This window comes from Vulpes lagopus, chromosome 5 (assembly GCF_018345385.1).
Source record: "Vulpes lagopus strain Blue_001 chromosome 5, ASM1834538v1, whole genome shotgun sequence".
Lineage (NCBI taxonomy): Eukaryota > Metazoa > Chordata > Mammalia > Carnivora > Canidae > Vulpes > Vulpes lagopus.
The window spans coordinates 110,242,217-110,256,745 of NC_054828.1; the positions used below are offsets into that span (position 1 = coordinate 110,242,217).

Here is a 14,529-nt window from a genome sequence, read left to right on the forward strand (position 1 = left end):
CTTGCTTGGTCCATTTCTCTCTTGTGAGATTGCCCAGGGTTTGAGACCAAGTTCAAATCCTTTAACAAATTTTGTTCCCTGTGTAGTCTTGTTGTTGGGAGAGAGTCACTCTCACTGAGCTTCCATTTGTAATCTGTAAAAAAAGAGATACTATTATTTCCCTTCATAGTGTTACTGTGAATCTTAAGTGAGATAATGCATGAGAATTATTTTGAAATATGCTGGCCCATATAAGTGTGCAAGACATGTTAGCTATCTGTCTTGCTCATGCTTTTTATCTCTGTCTGTATTTCCTCTACTTGTTCTTAACTGCACTTTCTCATCTCCCTTCCTCTAGATGGCAAAGATAGAGGATAGAGGTGTCAACATTATAGCTGTAGGCATGAGGAAGAGGCCTAATTTGTTCCAGAGGGACGTGTAAATTTCAGAGCAAAAGACTCGTTGGTTTGAATTCCAGTGCTGTTATTTGCTTGCTATTTGACCTTGGGCAAATTATTTGCCTCTCTAATCCTTAAGTGTTTTTGTCTCTGTGGTGGAAATAATAATATATGCCTTCCCCCCAAAAGCCACTGTGTGATGTGACACACACACACACACACTCCTACAGATGCATATGTATAGTGACCAATAGACTATCAATACTCATTCTTGCCTCCCTTTTAAAATTAACAAAAAGGGAACAGCATTTTTGAGGTTTGGTGTGATTTAATGTGCAGGGAGAAGCACTTTTCCTCCTTCAGGGGAAATTTTAAAGAATTCATAAAAGCACGAGAATTAATTGAAACCCCTGTGTGCACTAGGTGCAAAGCTATGGTCTCATATTATCTGGGAGAAGGTTGAACCCTGGTGGCTCATCTGAAGTTTCAAGTCTCTGCAGCCCCCTAGTGGCCACTGATTGTAGCAGAAGGTTCATAGCTCTTGACAAATTACTCCTATCAGTTTGACTTTGGATAAGAATTATGTAGAGAATAAGGAAGGGAGTGAGGAGGAAAAGGGCCTACATTTGAGTCTTTTTAATATTTCAAATAGAAAATTATTCTTCTATTAGTGTGCATGCCAGTGCAATCTAATGAAAATCCAAACGTTTATGCTCACATAGGAAAGTATTAACCAACATATCCTTTCCAAGTATTAACTTCCATACCCTTTCCTTCCTCTTCTCTTTATCCCTCCGTCTTTGCCTGTACCATGGTAGGAGCATCCTTTCTCTTCTTGGGTCAGATCATTCTTTGTCCTTAAACTTGTAAAGTCAGTGTAAAGTCAGTTTGAGTTCCAGGGAGAAGCCAGTTACTTGTCAAATTAAGTGAGTTGCCAAACACACTGCAGGAAACAAATCATTCCTCGAATTAATCTTCTTTTGTTATTAGGTCTTCCGGTTGCCAAAGGCAATACCATAATGCTCTAAGAAGCCCGGCCAGGGAGAGCAGAGGCCCTGCTTGGTCACCGCCTCCTATGAGGCAAGGGACAAGTTACTGCAGCACTCTGCAGCTCTGGGAGAGAGATTCAGCTCCACTCTGTGCTTTGATTCTATGAGGAACTTTTCCTGCTGTCTTCCAGGTGTGAGCTCCTCAAGGGAGGATCTTGCCTTATTGTTCTGCTTGGATAGCACAAGACCTGACAATCAACCTTTGATAAGAAGGAACGGAATGGATTTGTGTGAACCTATGACTATAGCTTTTTCTCTTGCTCTAGCGCACCACTTGTTATAAACACAGCCATTATCTGAGTTCTGTGTTGGCAGCTCAGGAGAGATGAAGGGAAAGAGAGACCAGAGATACAGTCTTTACAGATGAATAAAAAATGCTCTTGGTAATGACCTCTCATTCCCAAGGCTGTGAGCAATTGTTCCGTCATTATTCCTTCCAGCTAAATCACCCCTAGATCTTCCTGGCCTGTTACTTATGGAGGAATAAGTAGATCAGCATGAATAAGAGCCCTTGAGTGAGGGCCTGGGATGCACGTAGGTCTATGCGACCCAAGGAGAATCAGTTACCATCTCAGCTACTCAGTTATCTCAACTCTAAAGCTGAAACGTAAAATATTTACCTTGCAGAGACTAAAGGAGGTGACACATTTTCAAGCACTATTCTGAGAAAACGCAGGATGACTGACAGGTCTGAAATGTACTTGCTGCAGCTGAAGAACTCTTAGAGATCACCGCCACTCTCTACCCCCACGCTGCTAACTTTTCTCGTGTAGATGGGGGAACCGCCAGCTTCCCAGGGATGCGTTTAAATAATGGAAGGGTCAGAGAAGATTCGGGTCTCAGGGCCTTAATCCAGGCTGTTCTCGGATTTGGCAGTTTCGTGCTGCCCCTCCTCCCACTCCTCCCTTCCCCTTGCCTCCACTTTTATTCCGAACCAGCTTTTCTGAAGTCGGACCCATATAATCTCTTAAATGCATAATTAGGGAGAGCGCTTGATTGCAAAGGCCTCTTCCAATCCTCCCATTTAATCCAAAACACGCTCCTGTTCACACAGCAGAGAAATAGGGCAGGGAATCTGGAGGAAGAGAAGGAAGGAGAGAGGCGAGAGGGATGGAGGGTGGAGGGAGGGCGGGGCCGGCCCTGTGCTTTTCTCAATGAATGCCGAGGCCTCTGCAGATTTGCATAGGAGCCTATCTCGCCGCGCCATTGGCTGGCGGGTGCGGGCGGGGCGGGGCGCGGGGGGGGTGTCGGAGCTCCGCCCCGCCCCGCCCCCGCCGCGGCCCCGCCCCCCGCGCGAGCTCGCGCCTCCGCCAGCTGCAAGTGGCGGGCGCCCAGGCAGATGCGATCCAGCGGCTCCGGGGGCGGCAGCGGAGGAGGCAGCTGGCACATCCCGTCGCTGCTGTCCGGAGGGCCGCACAGCACAGAGGCGCCTTTCGGCCGCCCTCTGCCCAGCCACCTGGAGCCGGGGGGGGGGGGGGGGCGGCTGCCGGTGAGTGAGGAGGGGGCAGCGAGATTTGGGGCTCTTTTGCCCGAATGCTTCCACTCGGCTGCTGCGGCCGGGGCCGCCTCGGTGCCCGAGAACTCTGAGCACACGAGACGCGGGAGAGCGGGGACGCTGCAAACTTGGCACGTCGGCGGCCCGAGCCTCCGCTTCACAGCGCGGGGGCTCGATTCAAGCCCAGAAGTTCAGCGAGCAGGTCCATCTGCAGACTTGCGGCTGCGGAGGTTGCAGGAGGGCGCCCCGGAGAGCAACCCCTGCCCGCGGCTTTCCCCTCCGCGGGGGAGAGAAGCTCGGGAGCCCAACGGAGCGCAGAGGAAGGGGCTGGGACAGCAGAGCGCTTGGAGCCATCGTCCCCAGCTGGAAAGTTGCGGAGGATTGGAGGCTGCTGCTGGACAGCGGACAGACCACGGCTCGGACCGCGGGGCAGGAGAGGACGGGCCCACTGCCGCCTCCCTTCAACCATAGTAGTTTCTCCGGCTCCGGAGCGCAGCGAGCTACAGACGGAGGCGCGGCGCTCGTCGCTGCGCGCCAGAGGCACAGGGTCCCAGCTGCGGAGCCCCAGGCGCCCAGGGTCTCTCGACACGCCCCTGGGCTTCCAGCCCCATTGTACTGAGACTCCGGACTGCCTCCTTGCAGTTGGAGGAAAGCGAGAGGACCGAGGGCACGCGCAGTACCCCAGACATCAGCGGGAAGGAGCCGTTCCGGACTGAGGACTATTTGGAGACCCTTCTCGTTTGGGGGGAGTGAAGGGCGAGGCTGGATCCCAGCTGGTGGGGACACTAGTGTAAACACCCCTTCCCTGGCGGGATGGGGTCCGCAGGGCTCCTCGGGCTGCTGCTGCTGCGGCTCTCAGTGACGGCCTCGGGCTCGGGGGCCGGGACCGGGACCGGCCAGCTCGTGGGTTCACCCGCCACGGGGCCGGCTCTGCAGCCTCGGGAGCCGCTCAGCTACTCACGTCTGCAGAGGAAGAGCCTGGCGGTGGACTTTGTCGTGCCCTCGCTCTTCCGCGTCTACGCCCGGGACCTGCTGCTGCCGCCTTCGTCCTCCTCGCAGCCCGGGGCTGGCTGGACGGAGGCGCGCGGCTCCCTGGCCCTCGACTGCGCCCCGCTGCTTCGGCTGGTGGGGCCACCGCCCGGGGTCTCCCGGGCCGAGGGCGCCAGCTCGCCGGCCCAGGCTCGGACGCTGACCAGGGTGCTGAAGGGCGGCTCGGTCCGCAAGCTCCGACGCGCCAAGCAGCTGGTGCTGGAGCTGGGAGAGGAGGCGATCCTTGAGGGCTGCGTCGGGCCCTCCCCCGAGGAGGTGACTGCGGGGCTGCTCCAGTTCAACCTCAGCGAGCTGTTCAGCTGGTGGATTCGCCACGGCGAAGGGCGGCTGAGGATCCGCCTGATGCCGGAGAAGAAGGCTTCGGAAGTGGGCAGAGAGGGAAGGCTGTCCGCGGCGATCCGCGCCTCCCAGCCCCGCCTTCTCTTCCAGATCTTGGGGACCGGTGAGCAGCTCCCGCCTGAATGGGGCGGAATTTGTATTTTTGGGCACATCAGTTTGCAACCACTTATCAACTAATCCCTGTTTCCAAAACCGCAGCCTCTGGTCCTTGGCTCTTTCTTCCTTCCACAAACTACCCTACCAATCAGACTAGATTTTATTTTCTTCTTGGACACAGTCACTCCCCAAGGGTTTTATTTCTCCTCCAGCAACCAAGTTGGGAGAAAAGTTTTCTGTTCTTGGCAGAATGCCTTTTCTTCTACCAACTTACACCAGGTCCTATCCAAAATTGGATGCACTTCTAATGCCCCCCCCGCCTCTCTCCGGGACGGTTGAAATGGCCTTATTATTTCCGTGTTCCAAGCTTAGTTCTAGATCGAATACTGCTGTCCCTCTTCCCTTCCCCTAGTTCTTCTTCCTGGCCGCCACAGAGGTGAAGAATGTGGTACACTTTCTCAGTGAATGTAGAACTCTTCTTCCTATTGTTGAATCCTACCTAGCTGTCCCTTTCAACTATCGGCTTACCTAGGGGTTGCCTCTTCTTCATGAATTCATTTTGTCCCCTTTCTCCAACCCCAGTCTGCTATCCGCTCTCAGACCCTTTTTTTTTCCTCTTAGATACTGTTGGGAGAGCCCCAGAGGGACTAAGGAACATGGGACAGGAGGGAGATGTGAAGAGAGAGAGCAAAGTTGCCAAAATTCCGTGAAGGCAGGAGAGACAGTAGTTGAATTCGCTTTTTCCTCCTGCCCTCCCCTTCCCCTTCCCTCTAACTCTTAGCTAGAATGTCTGCAGCAGCAGCAGCCCTGGATGACAGTCTCTGGCAGGCCTGTTTCACTGCAGATCTCTCTGCTGGAGACTCCTGAAGTGAGGTTTCTGTTTCATTTACTCTCATTTTCTTCTCCATTCACTGAGTTGGGTGTGTGTGTGTGTGTGTGTGTGTAGGCACTTACTTCTAACTCTTTCCATAGTGTTCTTTGACTGGAAAACCAGGTGATTTTGAATGGATGTTTCTCTCCTAAGACCACTGGGGAAAGGCTTAGTGAATAAAATGTACAATGTAAATGAATGAGAAAGCACAGAAAAGAAATCGTGCCTTTTAAAAGCCTACACTAATTCCATTGAGCAAACCCAGCATCTTTTCTATCGTTCTCATCATCAGAAATAAATGAAATTTTTATGGTCTGCTGGTTACTAATGTCTAGTATTAATTGGATGGGAAGCACTGAAAAGAGCCCACAGTAGAGCTACAAGTATCTGCTGTGCTTGTCCCAGCACACATATATACTCCCACACACACCCAGTACTCTTCTGCAGCAGGGATATTTAGGAGCTGAGGTTCTTCAGTCTTTGCACAAAAAAACATACTGGTATGTGGGTCCCCAAGGAAAACAGAGTCTGGATGCATATTTCAGCATTAGCATTGGTGGCATTGGCACCTAAAATGACTCTTTCGTGTTCAGTGCTGGAATTTATATTAAGAGGCAGAATTTACAGTAAGAGACGGGGTCTGATGAGTTTGATGGTGCCTTCTGTGAACTGAGATAGGAGACCAATACTGTTGTCTCACCACAGATACTTTTGTGAAGAACAGCTGTGCTTTAATGTCATCACGGGTTCTGTGGTTTATACATGCCACATTCTCTTTTAGCGCCTCATGTACTTGTAATGGATATAAAAATTACTTCTCTGGAAATGTGGATTTTCTTCTCCTTTCATGTCTATGAGCATCTCTGGAGCTTTCCTGTCACCTCTTGTCTGATGACCATAGGCCCAGCAGTCTAGATCGGCTATTGTGAGATGTTGGTGACAGATAAAAGGGGTCCTTTCTATAGCCCTGAACTTTCCTACTATAAACAGGCAGATTGCATGAAGTTATCAGTGGGTGTCTCTGAAGAGTCACCTGCTTAGTGCATTTGAAGAATATACTCCACTCAAGCCTTAGGTAAGGAGTTGAAGCTGCTGAGCAGGGGAGTTTCGTGTAGAGAGGAGTGTACTTCAAGAGGTGCTTTGCTACTGACAGTAGGGAAGCTCTGAGTGTCTCAAGTCCTCCCTCAGCATCCTAGTCCATTTGGCAGTTGGACCAAGGCCTTATGCATCATTTGACACATCCAGCAATGCTGTTTTCAGAAAGAGCCAGGATTCTGTCATTAAAAGGCTAGAGATTTTGGCCAAGTATTTTTCAGCAGCATTGGGATCAAATGGTTATTGATGGGATCAAATAAGACACTAAGTGTAACTGGATGAGCTCCCCATGACCTCCAGAGAGACAGACAGCTTATTGAAAAGCACTTCGGGCCTTGTGGTGATCACACTTGGAACAGGCTGGTCTCTCCGGCTCTGAGGCATATACTATTTTCAGTTAGGTGACTAGTCCATGCAGGACTAGTCTCTTCCCTTATCACTGTATTGCCCCCAGCCTTATTCAGATATGGTTTCCACTGCAGACCTCCCCATGGAGGGAGTGGACATACCCTGCTATATCATGTGCCATGTTTGGGGCAACATAAATCATGTGGTTCCATTCATTTTTTTTTTTGTATGAAAATTCAAGCTTAGGTTCTTACGCTTGGATTGATTTTACTATTTATTGTGTTAAAGGAAATGGGTTTATTCTTTTTTATATAGTCTTGTGTTGTAGAAAAGGCATTTAACTCTTTTGTGCTGTAGGATCTTCAAATATACAAAGGGAAAAGAGGCACAACTCACCTAATTTCTCTCTGCTTCTGTCCAAATGACTGGTGGCCTGGTCTAGAGGGGGCACAAGCATGTTGATAGGGCTAACTGTGAGGAAGGTAGAGGAGAGGAAGGGTGTAATGCCAGTTGCCCCTGTGGTGAGTGGCCTGCAGCAACCCATTTGTCTTAGACTGAAGATAGCTTCCTGAATCTGAACAGGACTCTGACTAGGGATGTGATAGAAATGGAAAAGCACCCAGTTCAGGATAAAGCAGTAACTTTGTATTGCTTGTGGTTTGGGACATCTGAGAGGATGAGAGGAGGCCTGAGAGCCCTCATAAAGCATGACATGCTAATGTTTTTTTCTTCGTGGGTTGCTTTGAATTCATAAAGTATTTTTGATCAGTATTTCAAAGGCTGAGACAGCTCCCCACAGCACTCATTCATGGAGAGTAGAAGGGGTAGAAAGGTAGAAAGACCATTGCTAGGACCATGTGAATTTTGGTGCACCAATTTGGAATAGTCCAAACCTCAGAAAAGATGTCTGCCTGGAGGCTGCCACATTGGTCACAGTCTCAACTTGTAACCTGTTTTGTCATCTTGCTTCTGCCATCCCCCAGGCAATATTTACTTGTGGGATAAGAGGACCTGTTTTTCTTTAAGCACTCCCCCCCGCCCCCCGCTCACTCCAGGAAAGGGGGATATGACTGGGGATTTTACATGTACCATGGAGAGGCCTGAGAAACTTAAAGTAGATGTATGCAATTTAATCCACCTGACCCTTCACCTCACATATCTGTCAGTCCTTTCCGATTTCATTTCTGGAGAGGGCAAAGAGAGCCAAGGAAGATAGAAAAGAAATTTGAGCTCCCAGAAGGGATATCAGTTATTGGAGGTGAATTGGGAGAGTTGGAACTAGTCCAGAGAAGAGCAGAGAGCTGATTTAAGAGTTGAAGGGACCGATTTATGGTGAAAGATGAAAAGAATTAAATATATATGGCTGAGCAAAGTGGCAATGAAGGGAAAGCCATGGTAACAATCTACAAATCTCTGAAGAGGGAGAGGCCATGAAGGAGAAGAGTTATATAGTGTGGCCCATAGAAGTAATAAGATGAGACTCACAGAAGGAAACTTCAGGGTAGATATCAGGGAAACCTTATTTTCTGAAATTGATATTCCTCTGACTATGGAATGGAATTCCAGGGGAGCAAAGAGTCAGGTGAGATATGGGTCAGATAAGCCACAGCATTCATAATTAATCAGTTTTGTATTTGGAAATGTTGAGAAGCTGCAACAGGCAGGGGAGCTGGGATGGGGAACCACAGCAGGAATCGGGATCTTTCAGAATTCAACTCTCAGGAGACTTTGGATGTTGGTGTTTCTAGTCGGAAAGGACAAGAATTGCACATGTATCTTTGAAATTGGATGACACATGCTTACAAGAAGATTGCTAAGTGAAAAAAATATTTTGAAATTACTGGGTTTATTTACCTCTGCTCCCAAACTGACACTGAGTATTTCTCTAGGTTGTTGTCTGTCTATCCACTGGGGAGGAGGTGCTCACATAGGGTATTATGCATCTAAGGCGCATCTCTAGTGTGTGTGTCATCAAGCCATTGGGCGGGGCAGAAGGACCTGGATCTTGAGAAGATAAGAACATTTCTGGATTTGGTGGATTCCTACTGGCTACTTGAAAACCCTGTGACATGCTGAGAATATATATGGCTGTTAGAGAGATGAAGCTCATCTAAATCCATTTGATCTTTTCACAAATTTGCCAAAGAAAAAGAAGAAAAGCCCACGAGGGCTTTGTGTGCATGTGTGCATGATTAATGTGTTATCATTAATAAACATGAATGCTCTTATAAGAAAGTGTGTCTTCAGAAGGACAAGGGTGACTGGCCTGTGAGCGGGAGAGGAAAAGAGGGAGCGTTATGTCAGCAGAAGTTGTAGCCCCTGCCATTCTTAGGATTACTGCCTGATAACCTCACTTAGTGGGCATTGGCCCAGTCTGATTCATAAAAGACATTTTGAATTTCTTTATAACCATTATTAATATTCTGTTACAGTTGAATGGGACTTTATAAAAAACTTTCAAATTTATTTTTTCCCCCAATCTTTTAGAAGGCAAGTATTTGTTTTATTTTATAAATGGAGTAACTGGAAGCCAGCTATTTGATAAGACCTTTTCTCTTTCTTTTTAAAAAATTATTTATTTTAGAAAAAGAGAGACAGGGACAGAGACAGAGACAGAGAACACAAATAGGGAGGGGCAGAAGGAGAGAGGGAGAGAGAATGTCAAGCAGATTCCCTGCTGAGTGTGGAGGCTGATGCAGGCCTTGATCCCACAACCTGTGAAATCATGACCTGAGCCAAAATCAGAAGTCAGATACTAAACCAACTGAGCCACCAGATGCCCTGATAACATTTTATCAAGGTAAAAGTGGCACACCTAGAAACGGTCACGTATGTATTGAGAGGTTATGAGATGCTAGATGCTGTGCTAGATACTGACTAGTACTACATATTTTTTTTGCCTTCAAATTATGGCTCTTTTCACTAAAGGAATCATCCCAAGATGCAGATTATAAATAACAAAGACATGTAAATAGATGAAAAGCTTTACATTATCCTTGTTAGAAGCCCATGCAATGAATACTTGGTGTTCAATACCCATAACTTGAGAAAGTTCTTTAAAATCTTTTATTTTCTTAAAATCTTTGAGTACCAGTTTCATCATTAGCAAAATAGTGATAGTAATAGTTCTTATCTCAAGATGTCACGCATATTAAATTAGAAGATACGTGTAAACCTGTAACCCAGTGTCCAATATAATAAAGTGCTCCATCGATATGAACCATTAATTTTTTCCTGGCAGCAGCAACACTCCAGTATCTGGTTGTTCAGGTTGTATACTCTATAACTCCAAGAATTTCATATACATTTTAGTTTATCTAGATGGTGCCATCTGGGGTTGTGCACTCCTTATGTATGGCCACATGTGGTGACCCTGGCAGCAGCAGTTGTAATATTGTGGGCTCCCATGCAACTAACTTCTAATTTCTGAGATAAGAAGTGGGATCCAGTGGAAATGGGGAGAGTGACCAGGGTGATAGATAGTTCCTATTGTCTTAACCAGAAATGTGGATAAGGAGAATTGAGGTGTGGTATTTATTTCATTTCTATCAATTATATCCTCAAAGGTCTTTTGACCTTGGATTTGGTTCAGAGATTCAAGCAGCATATTCATAATCCAGTTATTTTTGTCTTTTTACACAAAGAAAGCAAGCCCTACCTTTATGAAAGTATGAAGTTTAATGATGAAGAAAAAAGATAGAAGCATTACAGAACAGTAGTTTTCAGATGGTGGATCTTTTTTAACTGAGAGTGATGTGTGCAGTTCAAGCCCCTCTGTGCGAGAGAGGTGCTGGTTCACTGACATCTGGTAATTTCTTTGTTATAATTAGCTGGAGTTGTGCCCTTTCCTTACATTTCTGGCCTCACCATTCCTTGTTGAGTGGAAGGCAGGAGAAAGATGGAAGGTGCCAACTGGTTCATGGACATGAGCCCATTAAGAGCATTTAGACCTTTCAGATTCCATGGAGACACATAGCCCAGGGACTTGAGTAGGAGGCTGCCTCCAGAAAGTGCCTCAACCTAAAACAGGCTGTGAAGCACCCATATAGCATTTTATAGTTTTTTTTTTCTTGAGCCATGGCTGAGCCATTGCTTTCAAAAGATGCATGTGGACGTTATTTCTGCCTGGGAGTAGGAGGAGAATAGGGCATTTTTGTGAGGATGGCTATAGGTCCAGAGGTTATGTGATAAGAGGTGCACTAGGGGTATCTTCTTTCTTAAAGTCATCTAGTCTAGGGTGTGGCCAGTGTTTCTTAACCTAGTGATGGCCTAGGTTTTTTCACATGGGCCAAGGTGTGAGAAGGGGGCTGTATAAAAGAGTGTTTTCCTGGTGGGGAGGTGGGGAAGAGATAGGAGGTATCTTAATACCTTTCTGGCCGAGTCAGATTTCTCACAAAACAACTTTTCTTATTCAGTAAATTTTGTGATGAACTTTCTAGCTGGGCTGTTACAATCTTGGATCCTTTCCCAGGAAAATTCTCTCAGATTCACTTGATGAACATAGGCATTCCAGAATGTGGGAAGTCCCAGAACTGGGCAGGAGGAGAGCTCCATTGGGGCAGATATATCCAACCACTTGGTTAATTAAGAGTCTTTGTTTCTTGAACTCTACTTTTGTGGTGACATAGCAACAGGTACATGGAGAGGTGGGCAGTGAGAACTTCCTGGAGTAAGGAAAAAGGCTAAAGAGAAGATCTAAAAACGAAAACAAAGAAAATCTAAGCAAGCTTAAAGGAAATCAGGCAACTAGCCAGATGAAGTAAAAAGGAAACATTAAACCAATGTTTTTCTTCTTATTTATCTTTTATTCCATTTTCATTGGAATATGGTTCATGCGGGTGGGCACGGGAAGGTCTCCTTTATAGATCCTTTCCACATTTTCAGACCATGTAATTAAAGGAAGTGTTCTGTGGTGGAGGGAACACTAGATTAGGAGCTAGAAGACTCAGATCCTATTATGATGGCCTTTGATTGGCTTTGACATCTTGTACAACTTCCTTAATCTCATCAAACCTCTGGGACTTTCATTCTAAAAGGTGGAAATACAGAACTTGTCCTGACTACCTAATGGAGTCTCTGTGAACATTATATAAAATAACCTACATGAAAGATTCTAGTCTGGATTATTCAGAAAGAAATACATAAGTCAGTAGAAAAACAAATGTGTACAGGATCATAAAAAGTGCTGAGATTCTACTTTATCAATTCACAATGTCAACCAATCTTTGGCATTAGGGAGCAGTAGTGCCAGGTCCCAGATTTTGAGGTAGGTATTGGGCTTCATTTAAGAGGTCAGTAGTCCTAAAAAGTGGTTATGTGGCCTCTTCCCATGGTTTCTCAAAATGAGGTCTTTTCATTGTAATTTTTCCCAATTCCAAACTTTCCTGAAAATGAATCTCTGGTTGTAGGACATAATAATTCACATTACAACATCAGAGAATTATTTTTTAATTTTTACCTGTATTTTTTAATACAATGATGTTCATTGAATGTGTTAATCTCATGTATAGCTTGATTATAATTCACATATAAAGCATCCATATAATCACTATCCAGATAAAGATTCAGAACATTTCTAATGTCCCAGGAAGTCCCTGTATAAGCCGTTGGGTAGACATATGTTGTCAGTTCTCTTAAATTGATTTTGGAATTGCTGGATTTTTTGGTAAATGTATGTTTAACTTTATAGGAAATTGACAAACTATTTTTACAAGCAGTTATACCACTTTATACTCCCACCAGTAATGTCTGGGAATTCTTGAGAATACTTGATACTGTCAACTTGTGGCAGTATCTTGTGGTTTTAGTGTATACTTTATTTAGTGTTGGTTATCAAATATTGCATAGGGAGTTAGCTCAAAAAATTAGTGGTTCAAAATAATAATAACAATTTATCCTTCATAGTTCCTGTGAGTTAGGAATTTGAGAGTAGCTTGACTAGGTGTTTTTTGCTTGGAGTCTCTCATGAGATAGCAATCAGTAACAACCAAAGATGCAGTCCTCTGAAATCTTTTTTTTTTTTTTTAAGATTTTACTTATTCATGAGAGACACAGAGAGAGACAGACAGAGACACAGGCAGAGGGAGAAGTAGGCTCCCTGTAGGGAGCCCGAGGTGGGACTGGATCCCAGGACCCCAGGACACGCTGGGAGCTGAAGGCAGGTGCTTAACCGCTAAGCCACCCAGGCGTCCCAGTCCTCTAAAATCTTGACTGGAGCTGTAACATCTTCTTATGTGGTGCCTTACACAAAAGGCTAGCAAGCTGATGCTGGCTAGGGGTGGGAGGTCTCATTTCTTCTCCAGGAATTCCTGTCTGTAGGGCTGCTGGAGCAACCTTGTAACCTGGTGTCTAGCTTCCCTGACAGTGAGCATCTATTGAGATAATATGATCTTTTTTAGGTGTAAATATTATGAATCAGAGTGTTTGATTTTCAAATGTTGAATTAGTTTCCTATTCTCAGGATAAACCCCACATGGTCATGATGTATTATCCTTTTTATGTATTGCTGGATCAGCTCACTAATACCTTGTTGCCGATTTGGGCATCTGTGTTCATGAAGATTATTGTTCTGTAGTTTTCTTGTTTCTGACAGGCTTGGGTAATGCTGGGTACATAAAATGAGTTGTGAAGTGCTCCTTCAGTTTTTACTGGAAGAGAATTGTAATTTTTTCTTTCATGAATTTTTGTTTAGTAAAATTTGCCAGTGAGGCCATCTTGGCTTGGTATGGTCATTGCTGGAAAGTTTTAAATTACTAATTATATTTTTAAAATAATTATATGATTATTCTGATTATCTATTTCTTTTTGAATGAACTTTAGCAGTTTGTATTCATCAGGAAATTGGTTCATTTTATCTATATTGCTGAATTAATGCAAGTTAAATTGTTCACAATATTCTCCCTATTATTTTTTTATGTCTGTAGGGTTTGTAGTGATGTCCTCTCTTTCATGCTTGATATCGGTAATTTATATCATCTCTTTTTTCTTCCTGGTCATTCTGGCTAGAGGCTTACCAATTTTATTGACTTCTTCCCCCCAAAAAACATTTTTTTGTGATATTTATTTCCTATGCTATCTTTATTTCATTTTCATTTATTTCTGCTCTTATTTTATTATTTTTCCTTCATTTTGTTTGCCTTGGGTTTAAATTTTCTTCCTGTTTCTAGTTTCTTATGGTGAAAGCTTATATCATTGATTTGAGACCTTTCTTCTTTTTCTATTGTAAGTATGTAATGGAAAAATTTTCCCTAATAATTTAGTTTAGCAACATCATACAAATTTTATTATGTTGTAATGAAATTACAATATTTTAATATTGTAATTTCTATTCAATTAAAATATTTTAAAATTTTCCATTTGTGTTCTTTTGACTCATAGTTATATATGTGTCTTTTATTTCCGAATATTTGGAGATTTTCCAGATATCTTTCTCTTCTTGATTTCTAGTCTAATTCTGATATAGTCTGAGAACATTTCACGGGTTTGATTTGAGTTATTTAAAATTTGTTAAGGTTTGTTTTATGCCTCAGACTATGGTGTATCTTGTTGAATGTTCCATGTTCCACACTTCAAAAGAACATTTTTTTCTGCTATTATTTGGTGTAGTGTTCATCAATGTCAATTAGATCAATTTGGTTAAGAGTTGTTCGGGTCTTTGGTACCCTTACTTATTTTTGTCTATTTGCTATTTTCGTTACCAAAAGAGGACTCCTAATGTCTCTAAATTTTGTTTTGTCTACTTTTCCTTTCAATTCTATCATTTTTTTTACTTCATGTATTTTGAAGCCCTATTATTAGGTGCCTACACAT

General features: G+C 44.4%; 1 protein-coding gene across 1 annotated transcript in view; it reads left to right on the top strand.

The window, feature by feature from the left end:
• Nucleotides 1-3,734: 3,734 nt before the first annotated feature.
• Nucleotides 3,735-14,529, top strand: part of ALK (ALK receptor tyrosine kinase) — a 677,634-nt gene continuing 666,839 nt past the window's right edge. The window contains exon 1 of the mRNA XM_041756066.1: nucleotides 3,735-4,413. Within this exon, the coding sequence (XP_041612000.1) occupies nucleotides 3,735-4,413 (679 nt within the window). The remainder of the gene's footprint in view (nucleotides 4,414-14,529) is intronic.